Below are 23,846 nucleotides of genomic sequence, written 5' to 3'. Positions count from 1 at the left end.
ATTTTTGAAGTTTGTATACACTAAACATTTATATATCTAACATGTAGAAAATTGCCAAGCCGCTAATGCACATGCAAGTATACGAGGGGTTGAAATCGAACAGCTACGGTTGCAGCTTGAAAACATTAGCAAAGAAAACAAAAATGCAAGTAACCCAATCTCATTCTACTTCTTTGTTGGTCTGCTGATCTATTTTCTTTCTGACCTCCCAAACTGTCTTGTTCTTAAGCCAGATTCAACTGGGTTCCCCAGTGGATGCCGACGAACATACACGAGTTCCGTCATCGACCAACACTATAAAGTCTGAAAAAATGCTTCCCGCTGAAGGCGGTGCGAATAAATCGGGACCATTCAACCAATGCACCCACGTGATCAAATCTTCCGAAGCACAACGGCACTCTGGACATCTAAATTTACGGAATATTCTCGTGGTCAGCTTCTTTGTGGGCATTGCTGTTGCAAGTTGGTGGAAGCTTGGGAATTTGACACAAGCAGGAGACCAACTTGATTACACATTATATTTATTTGAACAAGAATTTTCAAGACATAAAGCTCAGAAGATTAGGCAAAGATTGCAAAATATTCAAATGAATCATGGGTAGCATGTTGTTAGCTTGGTGATGCTTTTTGAATGTAGTAAACCATTTTGTATGTTATTCTTGTAATAAAGTGTGTATAGGATCGAAAAGAATCTCACACGCAATCTGATTGGCAGGTTTCCTGTGTTATCTTGTGAGTGGAAACATGTTGGTAAAATATGACATCACACACAAAAAGAAAATGTAAACCCCTGGGTGAAGCAGCATTAGAGTTGGAATCTCACCAGGAAAAAACAATGGCCACTTGTCCTTAAGTGACATAGCAAAGTACAAAGGCCCCTTTGTACTTTTTTATGTCACTTGCAGACAAGTGATCATTGTTTTTTCCTGGTGTCATCAAATAGATTTTCAAGCTGCCTAGTAGGATATGGGTACTACCCATAGCAGTCTGAATAGTGCCTTTGCCACTATGGATAGTGCCTCAACACTCTGAATAGTGCCTTTGGCACTATGGATAGTGCCCCAGCACTCTGAATAGTGCCTTTGGCACTATGAATAGTGCCAGAGGCACTATTCAGAGTGCCGGGGCACTATTCATAGTGCGCCACTTGTCCTTAAGTGACATAGCAAAGTACAAAGGCCCCTTTGTACTTTTTTATGTCACTTGCAGACAAGTGATCATTGTTTTTTCCTGGTGTCATCAAATAGATTTTCAAGCTGCCTAGTATGATATGGGTACTACCCATAGCAGTCTGAATAGTGCCTTTGCCACTATGGATAGTGCCTCAACACTCTGAATAGTGCCTTTGGCACTATGAATAGTGCCTTTGGCACTCTGAATAGTGCCTTTGGCACTATGAATAGTGCCTTTGGCACTATGAATAGTGCCTTTGGCACTATGAATAGTGCCTTTGGCACTCTGAATAGTGCCTTTGGCACTATGAATAGTGCCTTTGGCACTCTGAATAGTGCCTTTGGCACTATGAATAGTGCCTTTGGCACTCTGAATAGTGCCTTTGGCACTATGAATAGTGCCTTTGGCACTCTGAATAGTGCCTTTGGCACTATGAATAGTGCCTTTGGCACTCTGAATAGTGCCTTTGGCACTATGAATAGTGCCTTTGGCACTCTGAATAGTGCCTTTGGCACTATGAATAGTGCCTTTGGCACTCTGAATAGTGCCTTTGGCACTATGAATAGTGCCTTTGGCACTCTGAATAGTGCCTTTGGCACTATGAATAGTGCCTTTGGCACTCTGAATAGTGCCTTTGGCACTATGAATAGTGCCTTTGGCACTCTGAATAGTGCCTTTGGCACTATGAATAGTGCCTTTGGCACTCTGAATAGTGCCTTTGGCACTATGAATAGTGCCTTTGGCACTCTGAATAGTGCCTTTGGCACTCTGAATAGTGCCTTTGGCACTATGAATAATGCCTTTGGCACTATGAATAGTGCCTTTGGCACTATGAATAATGCCTTTGGCACTATGAATAGTGCCTTTGGCACTATGAATAATGCCTTTGGCACTATGAATAGTGCCTTTGGCACTATGAATAGTGCCTTTGGCACTATGAATAGTGCCTTTGGCACTATGAATAGTGCCTTTGGCACTATGAATAGTGCCTTTGGCACTATGAATAATGCCTTTGGCACTATGAATAGTGCCTTTGGCACTATGAATAGTGCCTTTGGCACTATGAATAGTGCCTTTGGCACTATGAATAGTGCCTTTGGCACTCTGAATAGTGCCTTTGGCACTATGAATAGTGCCTTTGGCACTATGAATAGTGCCTTTGGCACTATGAATAGTGCCTTTGGCACTATGAATAATGCCTTTGGCACTATGAATAGTGCCTTTGGCACTATGAATAGTGCCTTTGGCACTATGAATAGTGCCTTTGGCACTATGAATAGTGCCTTTGGCACTCTGAATAGTGCCTTTGGCACTATGAATAGCGCCTTTGGCACTATGAATAGTGCCTTTGGCACTATGAATAGTGCCTTTGGCACTATGAATAGTGCCTTTGGCACTCTGAATAGTGCCAAAGGCACTATGAATAGTGCCTTTGGCACTATGAATAGTGCCTTTGCCACTATGGATAGTGCCTTTGGCACTATGAATAGTGCCTTCGCCACTATGGATAGTGCCTTTGGCACTATGAATAGTGCCTTTGCCACTATGGATAGTGCCCCAGCACTCTGAATAGTGCCTTTGCCACTATGAATAGTGCCCCGGCACTCTGAATAGTGCCAGGCCCCGGCACTCTGAATAGTGCCTCTGGCACTATGAATAGTGCCCCGGCACTCTGAATAGTGCCTCTGGCACTATGAATAGTGCCCCGGCACTCTGAATAGTGCCTCTGGCACTATGAATAGTGCCCCGGCACTCTGAATAGTGCCTCTGGCACTATGAATAGTGCCCCGGCACTCTGAATAGTGCCTCTGGCACTATGAATAGTGCCCCGGCACTCTGAATAGTGCCTCTGGCACTATGAATAGTGCCCCGGCACTCTGAATAGTGCCTCTGGCACTATGAATAGTGCCCCGGCACTCTGAATAGTGCCTCTGGCACTATGAATAGTGCCCCGGCACTCTGAATAGTGCCTCTGGCACTATGAATAGTGCCCCGGCACTCTGAATAGTGCCTCTGGCACTATGAATAGTGCCCCGGCACTCTGAATAGTGCCTCTGGCACTATGAATAGTGCCCCGGCACTCTGAATAGTGCCTCTGGCACTATGAATAGTGCCCCGGCACTCTGAATAGTGCCTCTGGCACTATGAATAGTGCCCCGGCACTCTGAATAGTGCCTCTGGCACTATGAATAGTGCCCCGGCACTCTGAATAGTGCCTCTGGCACTATGAATAGTGCCCCGGCACTCTGAATAGTGCCTCTGGCACTATGAATAGTGCCCTGGCACTCTGAATAGTGCCTCTGGCACTATGAATAGTGCCTCTGGCACTATGAATAGTGCCCCGGCACTCTGAATAGTGCCTCTGGCACTATGAATAGTGCCCCGGCACTCTGAATAGTGCCTCTGGCACTATGAATAGTGCCCCGGCACTCTGAATAGTGCCTCTGGCACTATGAATAGTGCCCCGGCACTCTGAATAGTGCCTCTGGCACTATGAATAGTGCCCCGGCACTCTGAATAGTGCCCCGGCACTCTGAATAGTGCCTCTGCAACCTGCCTAGTATGATATGGGTACTACCCATAGCAGTCTGAATAGTGCCTTTGCCACTATGGATAGTGCCCCAGCACTCTGAATAGTGCCTTTGGCACTCTGAATAGTGCCTTTGGCACTATGAATAGTGCCTTTGGCACTATGAATAGTGCCTTTGGCACTATGAATAGTGCCTTTGGCACTCTGAATAGTGCCTTTGGCACTATGAATAGTGCCTTTGGCACTATGAATAGTGCCTTTGGCACTATGAATAGTGCCTTTGGCACTCTGAATAGTGCCTTTGGCACTATGAATAGTGCCTTTGGCACTCTGAATAGTGCCTTTGGCACTATGAATAGTGCCTTTGGCACTCTGAATAGTGCCTTTGGCACTATGAATAGTGCCTTTGGCACTCTGAATAGTGCCTTTGGCACTATGAATAGTGCCTTTGGCACTCTGAATAGTGCCTTTGGCACTATGAATAGTGCCTTTGGCACTCTGAATAGTGCCTTTGGCACTCTGAATAGTGCCTTTGGCACTATGAATAATGCCTTTGGCACTATGAATAGTGCCTTTGGCACTATGAATAGTGCCTTTGGCACTCTGAATAGTGCCTTTGGCACTATGAATAGTGCCTTTGGCACTCTGAATAGTGCCTTTGGCACTATGAATAGTGCCTTTGGCACTATGAATAGTGCCTTTGCCACTATGGATAGTGCCTTTGGCACTATGAATAGTGCCTTTGGCACTATGAATAGTGCCTTTGCCACTATGGATAGTGCCCCAGCACTCTGAATAGTGCCTTTGGCACTATGAATAGTGCCCCGGCACTCTGAATAGTGCCAGGCCCCGGCACTCTGAATAGTGCCTCTGGCACTCTGAATAGTGCCAGGCCCCGGCACTCTGAATAGTGCCTCTGGCACTATGAATAGTGCCCCGGCACTCTGAATAGTGCCTCTGGCACTATGAATAGTGCCCCGGCACTCTGAATAGTGCCTCTGGCACTATGAATAGTGCCCCGGCACTCTGAATAGTGCCTCTGGCACTATGAATAGTGCCCTGGCACTCTGAATAGTGCCTCTGGCACTATGAATAGTGCCCTGGCACTCTGAATAGTGCCTCTGGCACTATGAATAGTGCCCCGGCACTCTGAATAGTGCCTCTGGCACTATGAATAGTGCCCCGGCACTCTGAATAGTGCCTCTGGCACTATGAATAGTGCCCCGGCACTCTGAATAGTGCCTCTGGCACTATGAATAGTGCCCCGGCACTCTGAATAGTGCCTCTGGCACTATGAATAGTGCCCCGGCACTCTGAATAGTGCCTCTGGCACTATGAATAGTGCCCCGGCACTCTGAATAGTGCCTCTGGCACTATGAATAGTGCCCCGGCACTCTGAATAGTGCCCCGGCACTCTGAATAGTGCCTCTGGCACTATGAATAGTGCCCCAGCACTGTGAATAGTGCCCCAGCACTGTGAATAGTGCCCCAGCACTGTGAATAGTGCCCCAGCACTTTAAATAGTGCCCAGGCACTGTGAATAGTGCCCCAGCACTGTGAATAGTGCCCAGGCACTGTGAATAGTGCCCCAGCACTGTGAATAGTGCCCAGGCACTGTGAATAGTGCCCCAGCACTGTGAATAGTGCCCAGGCACTGTGAATAGTGCCCAGGCACTGTGAATAGTGCCCAGGCACTGTGAATAGTGCCCCAGCACTGTGAATAGTGCCCAGGCACTGTGAATAGTGCCCAGGCACTGTGAATAGTGCCCAGGCACTGTGAATAGTGCCCAGGCACTGTGAATAGTGCCCCGGCACTGTGAATAGTGCCCCGGCACTGTGAATAGTGCCCCGGCACTGTGAATAGTGCCCCAGCACTGTGAATAGTGCCCCGGCACTGTGAATAGTGCCCCAGCACTGTGAATAGTGCCCCAGCACTTTGAATAGTGCCCCAGCACTGTGAATAGTGCCCCAGCACTGTGAATAGTGCCCCAGCACTTTAAATAGTGCCCAGGCACTGTGAATAGTGCCCCAGCACTGTGAATAGTGCCCAGGCACTGTGAATAGTGCCCCAGCACTGTGAATAGTGCCCAGGCACTGTGAATAGTGCCCCAGCACTGTGAATAGTGCCCAGGCACTGTGAATAGTGCCCAGGCACTGTGAATAGTGCCCAGGCACTGTGAATAGTGCCCAGGCACTGTGAATAGTGCCCAGGCACTGTGAATAGTGCCCAGGCACTGTGAATAGTGCCCAGGCACTGTGAATAGTGCCCAGGCACTGTGAATAGTGCCCAGGCACTGTGAATAGTGCCCAGGCACTGTGAATAGTGCCCAGGCACTGTGAATAGTGCCCAGGCACTGTGAATAGTGCCCCAGCACTGTGAATAGTGCCCAGGCACTGTGAATAGTGCCCCGGCACTGTGAATAGTGCCCAGGCACTGTGAATAGTGCCCAGGCACTGTGAATAGTGCCCAGGCACTGTGAATAGTGCCCAGGCACTGTGAATAGTGCCCAGGCACTGTGAATAGTGCCCAGGCACTGTGAATAGTGCCCCGGCACTGTGAATAGTGCCCAGGCACTGTGAATAGTGCCCAGGCACTGTGAATAGTGCCCAGGCACTGTGAATAGTGCCCAGGCACTGTGAATAGTGCCCAGGCACTGTGAATAGTGCCCAGGCACTGTGAATAGTGCCCAGGCACTGTGAATAGTGCCCAGGCACTGTGAATAGTGCCCAGGCACTGTGAATAGTGCCCAGGCACTGTGAATAGTGCCCAGGCACTGTGAATAGTGCCCAGGCACTGTGAATAGTGCCCCAGCACTGTGAATAGTGCCCAGGCACTGTGAATAGTGCCCCAGCACTGTGAATAGTGCCCAGGCACTGTGAATAGTGCCCAGGCACTGTGAATAGTGCCCAGGCACTGTGAATAGTGCCCAGGCACTGTGAATAGTGCCCCAGCACTGTGAATAGTGCCCCAGCACTGTGAATAGTGCCCCAGCACTTTAAATAGTGCCCAGGCACTGTGAATAGTGCCCCAGCACTGTGAATAGTGCCCAGGCACTGTGAATAGTGCCCCAGCACTGTGAATAGTGCCCAGGCACTGTGAATAGTGCCCAGGCACTGTGAATAGTGCCCAGGCACTGTGAATAGTGCCCAGGCACTGTGAATAGTGCCCCAGCACTGTGAATAGTGCCCCAGCACTGTGAATAGTGCCCCAGCACTTTAAATAGTGCCCAGGCACTGTGAATAGTGCCCAGGCACTGTGAATAGTGCCCAGGCACTGTGAATAGTGCCCAGGCACTGTGAATAGTGCCCCAGCACTGTGAATAGTGCCCAGGCACTGTGAATAGTGCCCCGGCACTGTGAATAGTGCCCAGGCACTGTGAATAGTGCCCAGGCACTGTGAATAGTGCCCAGGCACTGTGAATAGTGCCCAGGCACTGTGAATAGTGCCCAGGCACTGTGAATAGTGCCCAGGCACTGTGAATAGTGCCCAGGCACTGTGAATAGTGCCCAGGCACTGTGAATAGTGCCCAGGCACTGTGAATAGTGCCCAGGCACTGTGAATAGTGCCCAGGCACTGTGAATAGTGCCCCAGCACTGTGAATAGTGCCCAGGCACTGTGAATAGTGCCCCAGCACTGTGAATAGTGCCCAGGCACTGTGAATAGTGCCCAGGCACTGTGAATAGTGCCCAGGCACTGTGAATAGTGCCCAGGCACTGTGAATAGTGCCCCAGCACTGTGAATAGTGCCCCAGCACTGTGAATAGTGCCCCAGCACTTTAAATAGTGCCCAGGCACTGTGAATAGTGCCCCAGCACTGTGAATAGTGCCCAGGCACTGTGAATAGTGCCCCAGCACTGTGAATAGTGCCCAGGCACTGTGAATAGTGCCCAGGCACTGTTAATAGTGCCCAGGCACTGTTAATAGTGCCCAGGCACTGTGAATAGTGCCCAGGCACTGTGAATAGTGCCCAGGCACTATGAATAGTGCCCAGGCACTGTGAATTGATTGGGTAGACACTCATGCTCAGTTTGGGCAACTTTGGCCAGGTAAGGAATTGCCAGATTATATGAAAAGCAGCTTTGGTTCAGTGAGCTGGGGGAATAGATTTGAACCCTTGAGGGAATGCTGGCATATATATGAGTTATTCCATGTCCTTCAGTGTCACCATTGTATGTCCTTCACCCAGGACCCAATAACAAGCACAAGGCCAACTCAGAGGAGCAAACTTTGTAACCATGGTTTGGGAGCATGGTGACAAGCCCATCCAGAAATAATCTCTGTGCACAACAAACCATGTTTCCATCTGATGTACTTGTATTGGCAACTAGAGAAAATGCAAGTAATACACGGAATTTTGGGACGTGTGTTTGAGGAGGTATAATTATGCAAGCTTGTATCAATACAGATGAGCTTGCCTCCATTCCTAATGAAATAATGGGACTCTATGCATCTATTTAAATTCCGATAAGGGGATAAAAAGGATTTATAGTTAGAAACTATTCTGGAGGCGGCAGAAGACAAGTAAAAAAAAACAGAAAGAGGGCATAAAACGTTTTACATCTATTTACATCAGAGCACATGAATATCTCACATAAAACGTTTTACATCTATTTACATCAGAGCACATGAATATCTCACATGGCTTTACAGAGGCCAGTCACAGATAGAGTAGTGATTTTTAGTTTGATGCAGAGGCCAGTCACAGATAGAGTATTGATATTTAGTTTGATGGAAAAAAAAGGGATCAGGAATTGAATTGAAAGTGTGTGAAGCTTGTTTTCGATTTATTCAAAAATTCTCATAAATCTGGCCTGGAGATGAGAAAGAAGGTCAAGGAAGAAAAGCAAAACATCAGAAGAGTTCAGTATATTTATCAAATTACTTGATGAAGATTGGGTCTTGAATTTTGGACCATCTTTTTTGCGCAAAATGATAGATATATTAATGCAGATGCATACACACCAAAGTGATCCGATTCCAAAAATCAGTTCAATTTATCCGCATAGTAGAGCCAACACTCGGCTGGCCCGAATTCCCCGTTTCGGCTGCACTTATACCTTGGCTTGCAGCGATGGATTCGTCTGGATTCTTGTAGCCACGGACCGTTTGCTTACAGAGCGATACAAGAAAGGCTTGATGATTGATTGGGTCTTTCATTTTCAGGTGACGGCGTTCGATGGGCAGAATTCCGCTTAAGTATTCTTCATCATATGAATCACGGGGGAATTTCTGAGGGGCTTCCATCGGTTTTTCAGCGTCGGGCGACTCTAACTTAGCACCCCCTCGACGAAGTTGATTGTACACATTAGATCGACTTCTTGGATTCTTTTGAAGTAGTATTGCTGCCTCGTCTAACTGATGTGAAACTTTGGTAAAAATATCACTGCGCCAGCGGGGAATGATTCGAGTTGGCGGGGAATTTGGGTTGATGTTGTCTTCATAATCGGAAACACATCGACTATCCTTGAAAAGGATGGTGAAGCTATTATTGTTCGGAAAGAGTGCTTTTGCTGCCTGGTATCTTCGTTCGGAAACCTGTTAGACATGCCTATAAGCAAATGGGATCCTGTTGAAATGCAAAAAAAGGAAATCTAACATTTTTCCGGTTCCTCCTATGCTTTGCAGAAACGTGTGCAGGAACTGCAGGCATACCATCCCCACGCTCTCCAGCACTAGTTGATTGCCCACGCTCATCGCTTGAAGGAATGGCATGAGTATCGGGTTTGGCCTTTAATTGCTTGCTATAAATACTTCTATAGGTTCTAAGCCATCGTTCAATTATACCTTGGATATCCTCTTTAAGATCATTCGGATTCTCGGTTATCGTTTTGTACCAGTCGCTCCACCTTTCTATCAGAATTAATGCCGTTGCAGTATTCCATTTTGAAGCAGTGAGTGATCGCGCATTCCATTGGAAAGTGATCCGAGAAAATCCTTTGCGTTGAAACGTGTTGTCGCAAAGAATTTTTGTTTGAGAAGAGATCGGAGGGCATCTAGCGTCAGGCAAGACCTCTGGTGCCGCAGTATAAGTAGTAAGAGCCAATCCTTGGCTTCGGATTTGGTTGAGTTTTTCATTTCGCTGAAACTTTGCATTTGCAGAGCTCTTATTGGTCGCTTGATTGGACTGTGCTGTGGGTTGCAAATTCTGCACAACTATTTCTTGGCGCTGCGAGACGTAATTGGTCCACGCCAAAATTTCAGCATCAGAAGGCGGGGCTGGTAAAGGCGATTGTGGATTCGACAAGCCCATCATAAATTTGATGAAACCGGTTACAGAAGTCGACAAAGCGCCAGCAGGATGTGGCAGAGGATGAGACTTCGCAATTCCTAATATCTGTGCCGCTTCCTTCTTGTTTCTCCGTTTAGCCTTTTGTGCCTTTTTTTTAGAATCCAAGTTTGATTCTAGCACATTGGCATCGACATCGCTAGAATCTGTGTGGAAAATGATCAATGCTTACAAATTTCTTAGCGGTTTTAATGAAAAGAAAGAAGGAAAGAAGACGCACCTTCACTACCTTGATCCACGTCAGACAAATCAGAAACGTCCATAGCATCATCTCTGGTTTGTGGTTCAATAGTCTCGTGTTGCGCCTCGCCTTGTGTTTCCATCGTGAGATATAAAACAAGCCGGTTGTAAAGCTGTGAATGATCACTCTTGACAAAAAAAACACCGGAGCGGTTAACCTAGGGGAGACCGTTACGCAACCGCAAAGTTCGAATTTCCCTTTGTGCTTTGCATGTCCATATGTATTTATTTACGTACTATGTACATATCTTGTGTAACACCCGGCCAGGGCGCCGATTGGGCATTCTAGCACCTCGGGCGACCCAGGACACAGTTGGGGCCCCCCATATCCAATGGCGCCAGCCGGGCGGCCGGCCTAGACGACCCCATGACAGCCGGGCATGGTGCCTCCCTTACCGGCTTGTCACGCTGGCATCTAACTGGGAAGGCCATCTGGTGCCCAGGTCGGTGGCACCTTGATGGCGCACCATATTAGTCATTCCCTTTTTTTGATTTAAGAAATCATCAAGTTTTGCCGCACAAGAATTAAAGTGGTTTCAGCACCTACTTTGAAGCAATAGTAGCTAGATTTGCCCCTGTGCACTGTGCTTCCACCGACAGCCAGAAGGAAAATGAGGAAACTTTGCTGCAGTAAATGCTCTGGTGGGAATGATTGCTGAAACAGGATTTTATGATGAGAACTGGAGCAGACAGGGTGTTTTGGAATGATGCACCTTAAATTTAATTTACTAGGAAGCTGCGGTTTAGTTGGCTGTATTATCCGATATTTCCTGTGAATCAAAATTTCATCAAATTTAGCGCAGTTTGAATAAAAAGAAACATGGAATGACTTACTACACTGGCTAATCCTACCACCGAACATGTTTCCCTTGCAATGTTGAAGGTGCCTGGAGGATTGGTCAAAAGTGCAGCATGACTTACAATCATGCAATCCTCAATCACAATTGACGAGACAAAATTTGAATAAACTAATTTACAGTTAAGGCGTGGATATGCTTTATATGGGTCGTTAGCTATGTCGTTATGATCAAGTTCCTCAAAGGGGACAACAGAAATAAAAATTCTACTCTGGAGCTGGTTGCTGGTAAATATTTTGGAAATACAGCCAAACTTAATCAATCCCTGAAACGTAAACTGAATAGTTGAGTTACCAAGATGTTTTTCTTGAAGGCTGTAGCGCTTCTTTGAACAAACCAAAAAGTCATGAAATTGAACTTCAGGAAGAATTTCAATACTTGATGGAACTGATTCCGTCCCAATGCAAATTATTGAAATCCATTGGTTGAATTCAAGTGTTTCCAGTTTTTTTAGCGTCAGATTTTCTTTTTCTTTTTTGGGAGAAGCTTGAGAAGACTTCATACATTCGAGAATACTGGATGGGACTTTCCTCGAGAGTTGAATTGATTGCTTCAGCAGTGAGATCAGCTTCGATTTCTCATTCCACTTCTCGGCAATTGTTTTATTCATGTTTTCTGGAGTGCAAACAAGGAGGATCAAATGTCAGAATAGTATTAATTTTGAACAGATAGATACAGATGGATTTGTATACCAATACGATTATTTGTAGAAATTTTCCCTAGCACTCCATTCAATCGTTCGTGAACCCAGGAAGCAGTTGACGCAGGTGGACCAAATCGCATGATATGCTCAGGATAATGTTGTGATATGTGCAAGTTTGGTTTGCTTTTGACTTGACCCTTCCAACCGTTGGAAAGACTTGTACGGTAATCGATCATTGTATTTGAGAACCATTCAAGGTCAGCAGTTTTGACAGTCCGAGATGTGAGGAAGTTTGTGATTGATATCAGCTGGACGGTACTAGTTAGGAGGACCTCTCGGTGTGGATTTTCAGTGGTGAGTTTCCAAATTGGAATCAACGTTAGAGAAAAGTAAACCGAATAAAGCATCAGCCATTCTGCTGCCTTGAGCGAGTTGTTTCCAGCGATCCCAACAGCTGGCTTTACTCAAGTCATCCAAGATGGCACACGTGCTGCCGAAATACACTTGTGCACAGCTTCAAGTTCTTCTGGTAAGAGTTTCGGATCCGCTGCGCTCAGGGCCTTCAGTTCGGCTTTCAGTTCAGCATTCTCTAACTTCTTACTTGTAACAGCTTTTACAGTCTCTGTACTTCCAATGGTGCCGTCCTCTGTTGATTTGGAATTACTTGACTGTTTGCTTTTTTCGGAGTTTTTTGAAGTATGCGTAGTACTTGAATAATTAGTAGAACTGATGGAGCTAGTGGGGGACTTCGATTTTGATAAAACATTGTTGGAGCGTGTGATCCTGCCTGGCTGGGGCGTGGTTGAGGTTGATGGTGATTGTAATATCTCCTGCGAGTTCCGTGAAATTTTTGCAGCCTTTCCTGTAAATTTAAATGCGTCAAGCACAAGCTATTTCAGCATCTAGTCAAATGTACCAATTAATTAAGAAGGCATCAAACATACCCATTGAAGATTTCTTTTCTCCCATTGACTTTTGGTTCTTGGAAATTTTACTGGGCCTTGTGTCCGAAGAACATGAGGTGTCAACATCAGGCTCATCCAGCAGCCTTTTTTTCCCTTGAGATTTTGAGCTGAGAGCACCCCTTTCTCGAAGTTCGTAGGAGTGAGAGCTAGGAGTAGATTTTTTCGGAGTAGATTTTTTCTGTTTCTTATGTTGAGGGGATGTCTCAGGAACCTCGTTTGTCAAGGTTCTGTGTATTTCACCGCTATTTTGGCCGGTAATCTCTGGCATCGTCAGCTGTTTGGGATGGTCACGCCACAAGGGAGAAAATTGGGAAAGGGATTTTAAGTTCTGAAGTTGTGAAGTCGTTTCTTCCGGGCTTTGAGGCGCACGAGAACTAGATTTTTCGGTATTACTAGCACTTTGGTTTTTAACATTTAATTTTTCCTTATGTTTACTAGAACGCAGATTTCTAACGTTTGGAGCAGCTAAAGAGACTTCCACTTCTGGTTGTTTGCGTTTTCCGCTGAGAGTATCACTAGCGTTTGGTTGAGCAAGGATATCAAAAGGATTTCTAGTTCGGCTGACAAGCTGAAGGTTTTTACGTCGTTTGTACGTCTTCTTCATCACATTACCAGCATCGAGCATGCCGAGAAACGTTTGAGCATGATCCTTGAGGTTTCCAAGGATGCAACTATGCATGAGCTCAATACCGCAGTACTCGATCGGCCGCCAGTACGGAAGATCATTCAAGACACTGTATCTCACACCTTCTTTATTAGAAATTTCTTCTCTGTCAGAATGAGTTTTAGCTTTGTACCATTCCGAAGACTGGGCTAGATGAGACTCGTGATTTCTTGGTTTGAACTTCTTGGGGTCAATCTCGTTGATGTCGGCAGAATTCAAAAGGCAATGAGAGCAAAAGTTTGTCGAGTTGTGAGCCATGAAACCTGCAGTCTTGCGCAAGGCAGGCAAATCAGCAATTAAAGGAAATATTACAGCTTTAAAAAGGCGTCCTTCAGGGTTTCTAGAGGAACAATCAAACCAGATGCCTTTCCAGAAGCGTTGCATCTCATCAACGAGTGGCTGAAGAATATTATTCATTTGAAACACCGAAGGCTCCTCTGGGCCAGGAATAATTCCAAAGAGAAACAGATTTTCTTCCCGATATCTTTCTGAGGGCGGGAGGTTCAAGCAAACTAGTACAATAGCTCCAACAGAGACTGGCGCCTGATGCTTGCCACGAAAAGGATTAAACCAATCAACAAATAAACTGAAAACAAGGTTGCCACTAACAGAAGTGTAAAGCCTGGGTGGATCAGTTGAATCCTGGAACGTTTTCCAAACACTTCCGTCCCATACATCGTTCATGGTACTAGAGTTTGATTCGACTGATTGTGAGAGTGACGAATCTAGCAGATCTTCGAATTTGGCATGGCGAATCTTGATTGCAATCCAGTTGGCTAGTGTGTGGTACGAGAATGTCTTGACAGGTGTGTAAGGATAATCGCGAATGGGTGGAGGGCTCTTGAACAACGCTTCACCGCAAGGAGGGCAGTTCCCACCCAAAGAATTCACAAAACGCTTGCTAGTCGAGTAAAATTTTGAGGTGCAATGCGTGATTGATGGTGGGTTGAATGGTTTTTTTTTGCGAAGCGAGTGGGCTGTGGGGCGGACTGGTGCTGGATAGATTGAAAAACAAGACGGGCAACAGGTGGCATGTATAATAATTTGCGATAGGCCAAGACGGTTAAAAACTGTGTCAATTGTTTTTGGTATTTGGTCGGAGGTGATGTGGTAGTTCGGAGTATTGGGATCGTTCAATAGCCATTTTTCGATTTCCATCCTCAAAAAGCGGTTGACAGCATCCTCACTAAGACGTTCCACTAGCGAAAGTTCGGCTGCTTGAATCATCACAACCAGAGCATGAGGTTCGTAGAAATCGAATGATTTAACAGACGCAGCGGGGACGGTATTTGCATGTTTGTTGCTGGAGCTTGATGATTGGAGAAGTGCCAAAGGAATCCTATCATCATTTCTTGGGGGAACCGCAGCCGTGGATGTACCAACCTAAATCAAGCAAAATTAACTTATTACTCAAGTCTTTGGCTCCCAAGTCCCCATATTGAAAAAATCACCTGGTCTGTTGATCCGGATTCATTTTGAGATATCTATTTTAATTTTGGTACAGATTGATCAGAGGGACAGAAGAAACTTCAATATCATGGCTGGACTGAGTATTAGACTGAAGAAGAAGGAATAAAATGAACTATTTATTGGATTATAAAAATAACTTTCCTGTCTTTCTTTCAATGAGTTGTCAAGGGTGTTTGATGGGCCAGTCTGCTTTAATTTTTCCTTGATTTTATTTTGATGGTTGGTAAATGCCGACTGGGACATTCGAAATCCTGTTTTGACGACTCCAGCGTCTAGATGGTTCAGCTTATTACAGCCAAGTTCAATACAGGTACAGGTCACGTATTTGACACCCATGCTAAATCTGGAAAATTGATCTCTGGATGAGTAGAAGTGCTTCCAAAGGAAAAATAGTTGAAATATTTACTTACTCGTTTCTGTTCTTTACCCGAAGCTGGTACTTATTGGTCTGGTTGGGTTGATTTTAACAGGGTTGTGCTCTGGACTTGTCTGATGTCAAACTTTAATCTGAGTTGGAATGCGGCCCCACTTGGGCAAAGCCTGGCAAGGCGCAAGCCTCCAAAGGAGGCTAACTTAATTGAAAGGTGGCCCCCCCTTGAGCAAAGTGCAAGCCACCAGTGCCCCATGGCTGCTGGGGGAAATGCCACCCTTGCATCACTCTGCCACTACAGTTGCACAAGGCAATAAGCTGTACTGGCGCACCTGAAGGATTTACATTTTGCAAGTGGGCCCTTAAGCTGTCAAGACCATGGGCTCAAACCACAACCTGAACATATTTTTGTGCTTTTCAGATGGAGGGCAGTCCAGAAATATCGTGGCAAAGGTTTCTGCCCAGTGGTTCTTTTTTTTTGAAATGTCACCTGGTCTGATTGGACCCACCTGTTTATACCCATAGTTATAGACTTATTGGTTGGCATGTGGCCTGTATAAATTGCCATCAACCCATAGATGGATGTTCTAAACCCAGACATCAACACACAGGGTCAAACTCATGGCCACTCAAACTTACCAAAGGGAAAACCTAACCACTACACAATAACAGATGCTGTTGGAAAACCCATAATCCAATCAAAAAGTGTTGATTGAGGGGTATCCTCACCCAAAAAAGCCTTCCCATGAAATTTTTGGGAGTTGAAAAATTGAATCCCAAAATGTGTTTACCTCACGCAGACCCGGTCACGACTTCCACCCCCAGTCTGGAGGACCAAAATTTGACCCTCGTGGATTTTGGGAGTCAGAAAATTAATTCCGCCCTTGGGAATGGGAGTGGAAGATTTAATTTCACAAAAAATCCATGAATTTAAAGAAAGAATCATATCTCCTTGCTGGGGCACCCAAACCCCCAAAGGTTTTACAGTGGGGACAAAGACGTCTTTAAAGCACCTTTTGAGCTTCTTGGCAGTAGCACACGCCAGGAAAGTCATGTGCAACTGGGGGTCTAATTTGATGGATTTCCTACTAAGGAAATCCACCAAAGCCCTAGCTACAGTGCCCCAAAGCCCCCAAAAGTTTTACAGTGGGTAGAAAGACTTGTGGAAAGCACCTGGTGAGCTGCTTGGCAGTAGAAAACCCCAGGAAAGAGGTGGGCTACCGTGGGTGCAATTTGGTGAATTTCCTTCTGAGGGAAGCTGCCAAATCCTTAGGCACAGTGCCCCAAAGTGCATCAAAATTTTGTATCATGGATTTAAATACTCTGTAACCAAATGGCTAGCTGCAAGGCAGTAAAACACCAACAGAAAATGATTTTGAGGCATGCCTCTGCCCAAGTTACTAGTGCCTCTGCTACAGTTAATAGTGCCTCCGCCACAGTCATTAGTCCCTCCGCCAAAGTTAATAGTGCCTAAGCTACAGTTTATATGTTGGCAGACTAATAACTGTGGCGGAGGGACCAATAACTGTGGCAGAGGCACTATTAACCGTGGGGGAGGGACTAATAACTGTAGCTGGCACTAATAACTGTAGCTGAGGACTAATAACTGTAGCTGAGGGACTAATAATTTTTTTGTAGGGAATAATAATTGTTGTGGAGGGAATAATAATTTTGGCGGAGGGACTAAGAACTGTGGTGGAGGGACTAATGACTGTGGTGGAGGTACTATTAACTGTGGTGAAGGCATGCCTCAAAATCATTTTCTTTTGATGGGTCACTGCCTTGCAGCTAGCCATTTGTTTACAGAGTATTTAAATTCATGATACAAAATTTTGGTGCACTTTGGGGCACCATGGCTAACAATTTGGTAGCTTTCTTGCTAAGGAAATTCACCAAATTGCACCCACAGTAGCCCACCTCTTTCTTGGGGTTTGCTACGCCAAGCAGCTAACCAGGTGCTTTAAAGATATATTTCTGCCCACTGCAAAATCTTTGGGGGCTGAGGTGCCAAAGTGAGGAGATATGAATTTTTCTTTAAATTCATGGATTTTTTGTGAAATTAAATTTTTGGCTCCCATTCCCAAGGGGGGAGTTGATTTTCTGACTCCCAAAAACCATGTGGGTGCAATTGTGGATTTAGTGACCTGGTCTGTGCAATATAAAAGTTGATTTTTCAACTGCCAAATTTTTTTACCAAAATATTGACCAAAAACTGTCCTGACCCAGAAAAAAAAGGTACAGTGGGATGCCTTGCCACAGTGAATAGTGCCTCAGCGCAAATCATCCCCTCCCCCTGAGGAAAACCCCTCCCCTCTCTAGATGGGGCCTGAACATGTTGCACAAAAAGCCAAAAGAACTTCAGATACACACACAAGACCACCCAAAAAAGGAGAAGAAAAAATACATTGTACATGTATACTATTCATTAGAAGATCATGGAGAACAAGATCGGGTTTCTTTTGTCAAGTGTTTGCAGAAATATAGAAAATTGGGAAGGAGAGTAAATGGAGAATTAACAAGAAGGCACAAGTAATCATGATATTCTTTGACCTGCTATGTTGGACAATAAATGAAGAGAGTGGCAGATCCGGGAGGGGAGGGTGGTTTTTTTTTGGATACATGATTTCAAGATTCGAGTTCAAGCATACAAGCAAAAGTTAGTTATTGAATCACCCGACGCGAGATCTTTTCGAAGACGCGGAGGGCTCGACGCCCTTGCGTTTGTCTCCAGGGGTGGATGATGATCCAGCGGTAGGGGGCAACCCGGCGTCTTTGCAAACCTTGACCATAGCGATGTCGAAGGCCTTCTCGAGGTCCCGTCCGATCACCTTCACCGGGGTAGTCGGCGCATTGAACGTGAAGCAGTTCTTCAGCATTAGCCGCACGTCCGCCTCGAACTCGCCGATGCTGTTGTATCGGTCCGCGACCAGGTTCGCTTTGATCGTCCCCAGATCTCGCGCGCTCTGTTGGCCTCCAATCACCGCGCAGTAAGTCGGGATTTGGTATTTGACCGGGTCGACTGGCTCATTAAACAGCTCAACACTAATAATAACATCAAGCATCATCAGATCCCGGCAGCCACATACGAAGTTCGACACTTAGAGAGTAATAAATGGCACATCTTATTATCGGGAATCGACATGCCACTAGCCTGGAACTTTTCGGGTTTGGGTGGAGGTTTTGGTTTCCTTATTGAGGCCGCGGCTAGCTTCGACGGTACATCTGGTGCCGATGGGGCTGGGGGTGAGGAGGCCCCCGGGTCGGTATCATTTGTCAAATGATGCTGATGATCTTTCAAAATTATCTTCGGCAGGGGAGCTGATAGGCACATAGAAGAGCGCCTTAGTGAAGTCAAAAAGAACGTGGTGGACTTGACAAACCAAGAGACAAAAAAAAAAACCAAACCTGCAGATTGTGCCGGTTCAATAGCGGGAGCTGAGGGAGCATGAATCCAAATTTTTGTAGAAACAGGCATCGGAGCTTCTGATTTGGGTCGCTTTTCTTCGGGAATCCGAACGGGCACAGATTCATCCGAAGGTTTGAAGAGGATCTCTGATATTTTCAACAGACAAGTTTGCACGTCCGTGTCTACGGCGGGGTCTCTAAAATGTGAAGACAACGAATGGGTGAGAACCCGATAACGGACAGAGAGGGAAGGGGTGGAACACTTACAACATAACAGACATGATACATTCTCTCAGAATTAATGCACGACCAACTTCGGCTCTCAGATGCTTTGTGACGGTCTTGTGATTGAACTTTAGGCTATTGAACGGGTGACTTTCGTCGATCACTGAGAAGTTGTGGTCAGAGGGTTACATACCAATTTCTTCCAGCAAAACTAAAATCGGTAAGCACTGGACTAAACCCATTGCCAACCGCCGGCGAAGCAGCAGAGATGGATCATCACGTAAAACTAAGAACATGTATCGAATGATAGCCTCTTGAAATCCTTTCAGCAGGAGAAGACAATCAAATGCTAGTATCCACAGTGGGAGATAATTTCCGGGCCTTGTTTTTTCAAGATGAAGTGTTGCAAGTTGTATTAGCATCATCGAAGGCAACTCTGAAGATCATAAAAAAAAACAAGATTTTCACGCACCTTGCGCACAGCAAAAAGAATATTAGATCAACCGGCAAGAAACCTGCGTACATTATTTTTAATTTGGCCTATAAGTCAAGAGCCAATTAGCGAAGTTAGCTGCGGATCAAACAGAAAAGGACTAAAGTTGCACTGACTTCGATGACAGCCATTGCAATCAGATTACGATAAGAAGGTACTAGTCGGTCGGCCATGAAGCATCTTTTGAGTTCGTTGATCATCAGTAGTCCTCTTTTGTCGCAAGTCCTCTCCAAATCGAATCGGTCATTGATCCAATTGTAGTCGAGGAGATTGCGGGGACTACTGGACAGCAAGGCAAGGGGGATGGTTTCGGGGCGGAGAGGGCCATGACAAGGAAGATTTCGAGGCAGTGTTCCTGCTCGATGTTCCATTGCTGGACATCAATGTCTGGAGTCCGGGCCAGCTTGGCAAGCAGAGTGGGCGGAAGCGAGATGATGGCGGCGACTTGCTGGTTGACGATAGCCTGAGGATGAGTGAGGATGTGGAAGAAGTTGGTGGCCAAGCGGACATCGGCAGGTAGAAATCTGACGGAGCCGGTATGGTGGGTAGCTGCGGGCTGGATTGCTGCTTCTGATACTTGAAAGAGGATGGGTGGCGGTGCTACTGCTTGGGTGGTGTTGATCCAAGCCACGCTGTTTGAGCACCAATATTGCGAGCAAATCCTGGGTTATTTGGCTGGCTCGGCCGGCTTGTTGTACAAGAGCAAATACGTGAAGCTTAGGCTGATCACCGAATCCAACCCGCCAATATTGATACAAAGGAGAGAACGGAGAGTCTGGAATATCTTGGAAATGCGCCTGACAATCGGGTGTCAGAAGAGGACCAAAACAAAAAAGACTGAAGTAAGCGAAGCTGTCCGCAGCTTTTGGATGGGGGAAAGTGGGGGAGAGATGGACTTAAGGGAACCAATAGTTGAGCGCATCGCGGTCGGATCGTTTTGTCATCTTCCTAAGGTCCTGTCGGGAGAGATAGATCCTGAATGTTTTGATGACCTTGTCGTCGGACAGATTGGCGCTGAGGTTCTGGACCAACAGCTGGCTGGCTCCCTCCATTGCGCCAGCCGCCCCCGCTGCAGCTGCATGTGGGATCCGAGGGGATAGCGCATCATCCCGGAGCCCGGCCCTCCCATTTGAATCAATTCAACATCAAGGGTGTCCTGCCCACCATCATTGACAGGTGGCAGGATCCCTCCGCCTGCACCTGGGATCCCTCATACTACAGAATCAGAAGCTGTCAAAGAGGAGCCCGGGCAAGAGAGTGCCGGAACTGTAGGTGCCTGAAGTACATGTTTCTATTCTAGCTTTTGCATAAGTGCATGATTCACTCTAACAGAAACTGTGTCCGTCTCTGCAGATCCAGCTATCAAGTCACCCCCAATTGACCAGTGCTGGTCATCAAAAGTGTAGCCGACTCGAAATGACCAGTGGCCGTTGAGGGACTCAATGGGAGCTCCTCAGCTGCCTGATACATCACAAGGCTCAGGGAGGTTGAGGATCCGCCGCTGGTTGAGCATTGGCCTCGAAGCTCAGGGCCATATGTACATATGTATGTGTCTTGGCATCGTGATGCAAGGGGCAGGTTGTACCACTACCCAGAGCCACAACCTGAGTTCAAGTTAGAGTCAGAATTGAACTCCCTGCATGTCAACTGCATGCAGTTGACATAGTTTTTTTTGCAGTGAAATACAACCATAGCCTGCAACCAGCCACCTAACATCAGCAAGCTGATGCACCCTGGCCCACTGTCTATCCCTGTCTAGCAGGGTTAAAAAACAGTGAGAGGATGACCCCCAGCGCGCTGCATCGAAGGCATTATGCAAAGGGGGGCCAACGAGTTTAGCCCCTCAAACTGTGCAAGTGCAACAGCGGAGGGGGTGAGGACAAACCACACGCTGGAAGTACAGCGGCAGAGGACGCCCTGGAGATTATCCAAACTCAAGGGCACCTCTTTTTATACACGTTCCAGTTCCCCCAGCAAGCTTGCATTGGCTTCCTTGACTTGGCCCTGCATGCTGTATGTACATATCCTTGGCGACGATGCCACCACCACGCTGCTGATGCATCTTTGACCCGCACGGCATCAACTTCATATGGATGTAACCTACACACCTGGACAAATTGGGCAAAGCTGGGGCGCCATGAGGGCGCGGGGGCTGTACAGGCGCCAGCTGGGCGTTACATGACGCCAGCTTGACCCGGAGTCCAGCTTGGCATCACGGTGATAGGGGACAGGGGGTCCAAGGCCAAGTGGCGTCAGGACCCACATCAGGTTGTTGTAAGACACGCTGGGTGCCTTCCGGTGTGGTGGTCAAAATGGTAGTCAGCTTCAGGTTCAATCTTCAAGATCAGCCCTCAAGATTCTCTGAGATCCTCTTTCTCCCTTTTCCCCACTCTCCTCTCATTCTTACTTCCCATCCCTTCCCCTTTTCATCTTTTCTCTTTCTTGGTCCTAACACAGATTTTTCTGTGGGTTTATTTCTGCTTTTCTTTTGTTTGTTGTCTGATCTTGTTTCCCCTGCTCTTTTCTCTTTCATCTCTTAGATTGTGGCTTTCTTTCTTGTTTTTCTTCTTCCCTTCTTTTTTTTTTTCTTCTTTCTCTCTCAGATCTTCTTCAGTTTCATTGTTGGTTCTTTCTTCTGAGCTTTGTTTTGGTGTTGTTCTGCCTTCTTTTCTTTCTTTTCTTGTTTTCTTGTGTAGTGCGCGCGCATGGCGCACGAGGAGATGACGACATCCTTGTGACAGGCCTTCAGGAATCCAAGTTCCCGGCGAACTTGGAGGATAGGAGGCCATAGCACCTGTTCTGATCCAAGTCAGGGGGTTATCAAAATTTCAAGAATCCTTTTTTTCTGAGTCCCACGAGTCCAAATCCAAGAGTCCAATCACCCATTCAGAATCTTCTCCCATCAAAAAAAACCGCCGCTGAGGATCCAAACCCCGGCAAACAACTTCAAAACCACTTCACCAACAGCTATCAACTCAAATCCCAACGACTCATCTTTTGGACCATCCGTGAGGGCAGTCTACGCAACACCTATCCCCTCCCAGCGCTGCCGCCGGCCTAGCACCAGACGGAGCTCCACATTTGGTCCCCCGAGCCGGGATCGAACCAGTGACCTCAAGATTTACAGTCTCGGACTGTGGTTTTGAGGCGCTTGGCGGTTACACTTTTTTTATTTTTTACTATCATTTGTCCGAATTTGGAATCCCAGCTGAAGGAAGCTTGCTTCTTTTTGCTCCGGAACTCTCAAGATCCATCCAACCATATCGTTGTTTGGCTCGTTTCAAAGTGGTATAGTCCACGTTTCAGGATCAAGACGTTTGAGGACTTGGTCATTTCTTTGGTCATTTCTTTTTTTAAAGGGGTTCAGCGGCGGGGCACAGTAGAGATAGAAGTAAGTCCACTCCATAGTGCACCTCCCACCAGGAAAAAAAAAATAGTCACTTGATGGCAAGTGACATGATGCAGCTTTGGTTTCTGCTCCAGAGATACTCCAGCGCTGCTCCAAGTCTGCTGCACCAGCACTTGTAGAGCTTGCAGGACTGCACCAGAGCACTCAATGTGGCACAGTCAGCTGATCCAAATTTTTTCCCAGGAACAGCTGATGCTCATCATAAGCTGAGCAGTAGGCATTGACTGAGCCTGGGCCAAAGCTGAGCATTGGCTGAGCCTGGGCCACAGCTGAGCATTGGATATTCCAAGCCTGAAACAAATCCAAGTGTCAGCTGGACCAAGAATATTCCAAATCTGAGCATCAGCTTAGCCAACAATGGTCCAAAGCTGAGCATCATCTTGGGAAAGGCTTGTGCAGAGCTTAGGATCAGCTGGGACAATACTGTTTCAAAGATTAACACCAGCTGGGCCAAAATATTTCAAAAGCTGAGCATCAGCTGAGCCAATGCTGGTACAAAGCTAAGCATTGGCTGAGCCAAGGCTGTTACAAAGCTGAGTATCAGATTTTTTGAGACTATTCAAAAGATTAATATCACCTGAGCCAAGGCTGTTCCCCAGCTGAGCATCTGCTGAGCCAAGGCTGGTCCACAGCTGAGCATCAGCTGAGCCAAGGCTGGTCCACAGCTGAGCATCAGCTGAGCCAAGGCTGGTCCACAGCTGAGCATTGTCTTAGCCAAGGTTGGTCCACAGCTGAGCATCAGCTGAGCCAAGGCTGGTCCACAGATGAGCATAAGCTGTTACAGGAGTGGTCAGACTCAGAATCTGAGCATTGGCTGGGCCGAGATTTATCCAAAGCTGAAAATCAGCTGAGCCAATACTGGTCCAAAGCTGAGCATTGGCTGGGCCAATTATAGTCCTAATCTGAGTCTAAGCTGAGCCATGACTGGAATAAAGCTGAAAATAAGCTGGGCCAGGACTGGTTCTGATCTGGGCAACAAAGCTGAGCATGAGCTGGGCACCAAAGCTGAGCATAAGCTGGGAGCTAAAGCTGAGTATCAGCTGACCAGAAATGGGGATCAGTGGTGCCCAGCAAAAACTGAGGATCTCCTGTGGAAATTCTTAAACTGGTTAGGTG

General features: G+C 46.6%; 4 protein-coding genes across 4 annotated transcripts; all 4 read right to left on the bottom strand.

Annotated features, from left to right (window-relative positions):
- Positions 1-8,692: 8,692 nt before the first annotated feature.
- Positions 8,693-10,312, bottom strand: PtA15_11A211 (uncharacterized protein; the record flags this gene model as incomplete). Its single annotated transcript, XM_053161097.1, has 3 exons — positions 8,693-9,238; positions 9,300-10,135; positions 10,210-10,312. The coding sequence occupies 3 exons, from the start codon at positions 10,310-10,312 to the stop codon at positions 8,693-8,695; spliced, it is 1,485 nt and encodes a 494-aa protein (XP_053025077.1).
- A 1,881-nt stretch (positions 10,313-12,193) lies between these two features.
- On the bottom strand, positions 12,194-13,319 carry PtA15_11A210 (uncharacterized protein; the record flags this gene model as incomplete). Its single annotated transcript, XM_053161096.1, has 2 exons — positions 12,194-12,591; positions 12,674-13,319. 2 exons carry the CDS (start codon positions 13,317-13,319, stop codon positions 12,194-12,196), a joined length of 1,044 nt encoding a protein of 347 aa, XP_053025076.1.
- Positions 13,320-17,867: 4,548 nt separating this feature from the next.
- Positions 17,868-19,494, bottom strand: PtA15_11A209 (uncharacterized protein; the record flags this gene model as incomplete). Its single annotated transcript, XM_053161094.1, has 6 exons — positions 17,868-18,240; positions 18,285-18,516; positions 18,604-18,800; positions 18,871-18,963; positions 19,352-19,368; positions 19,438-19,494. 6 exons carry the CDS (start codon positions 19,492-19,494, stop codon positions 17,868-17,870), a joined length of 969 nt encoding a protein of 322 aa, XP_053025075.1.
- Positions 19,495-19,520: 26 nt separating this feature from the next.
- On the bottom strand, positions 19,521-20,373 carry PtA15_11A208 (uncharacterized protein; the record flags this gene model as incomplete). Its single annotated transcript, XM_053161093.1, has 3 exons — positions 19,521-19,769; positions 19,851-19,953; positions 20,228-20,373. The coding sequence occupies 3 exons, from the start codon at positions 20,371-20,373 to the stop codon at positions 19,521-19,523; spliced, it is 498 nt and encodes a 165-aa protein (XP_053025074.1).
- Positions 20,374-23,846: the final 3,473 nt, after the last annotated feature.

The sequence above is a fragment of the Puccinia triticina genome, chromosome 11A (genome assembly GCF_026914185.1).
Source record: "Puccinia triticina chromosome 11A, complete sequence".
Lineage (NCBI taxonomy): Eukaryota > Fungi > Basidiomycota > Pucciniomycetes > Pucciniales > Pucciniaceae > Puccinia > Puccinia triticina.
Note: the sequence above shows the minus strand (reverse complement) of the source record. Positions and strands in the feature narration are given on the sequence as shown.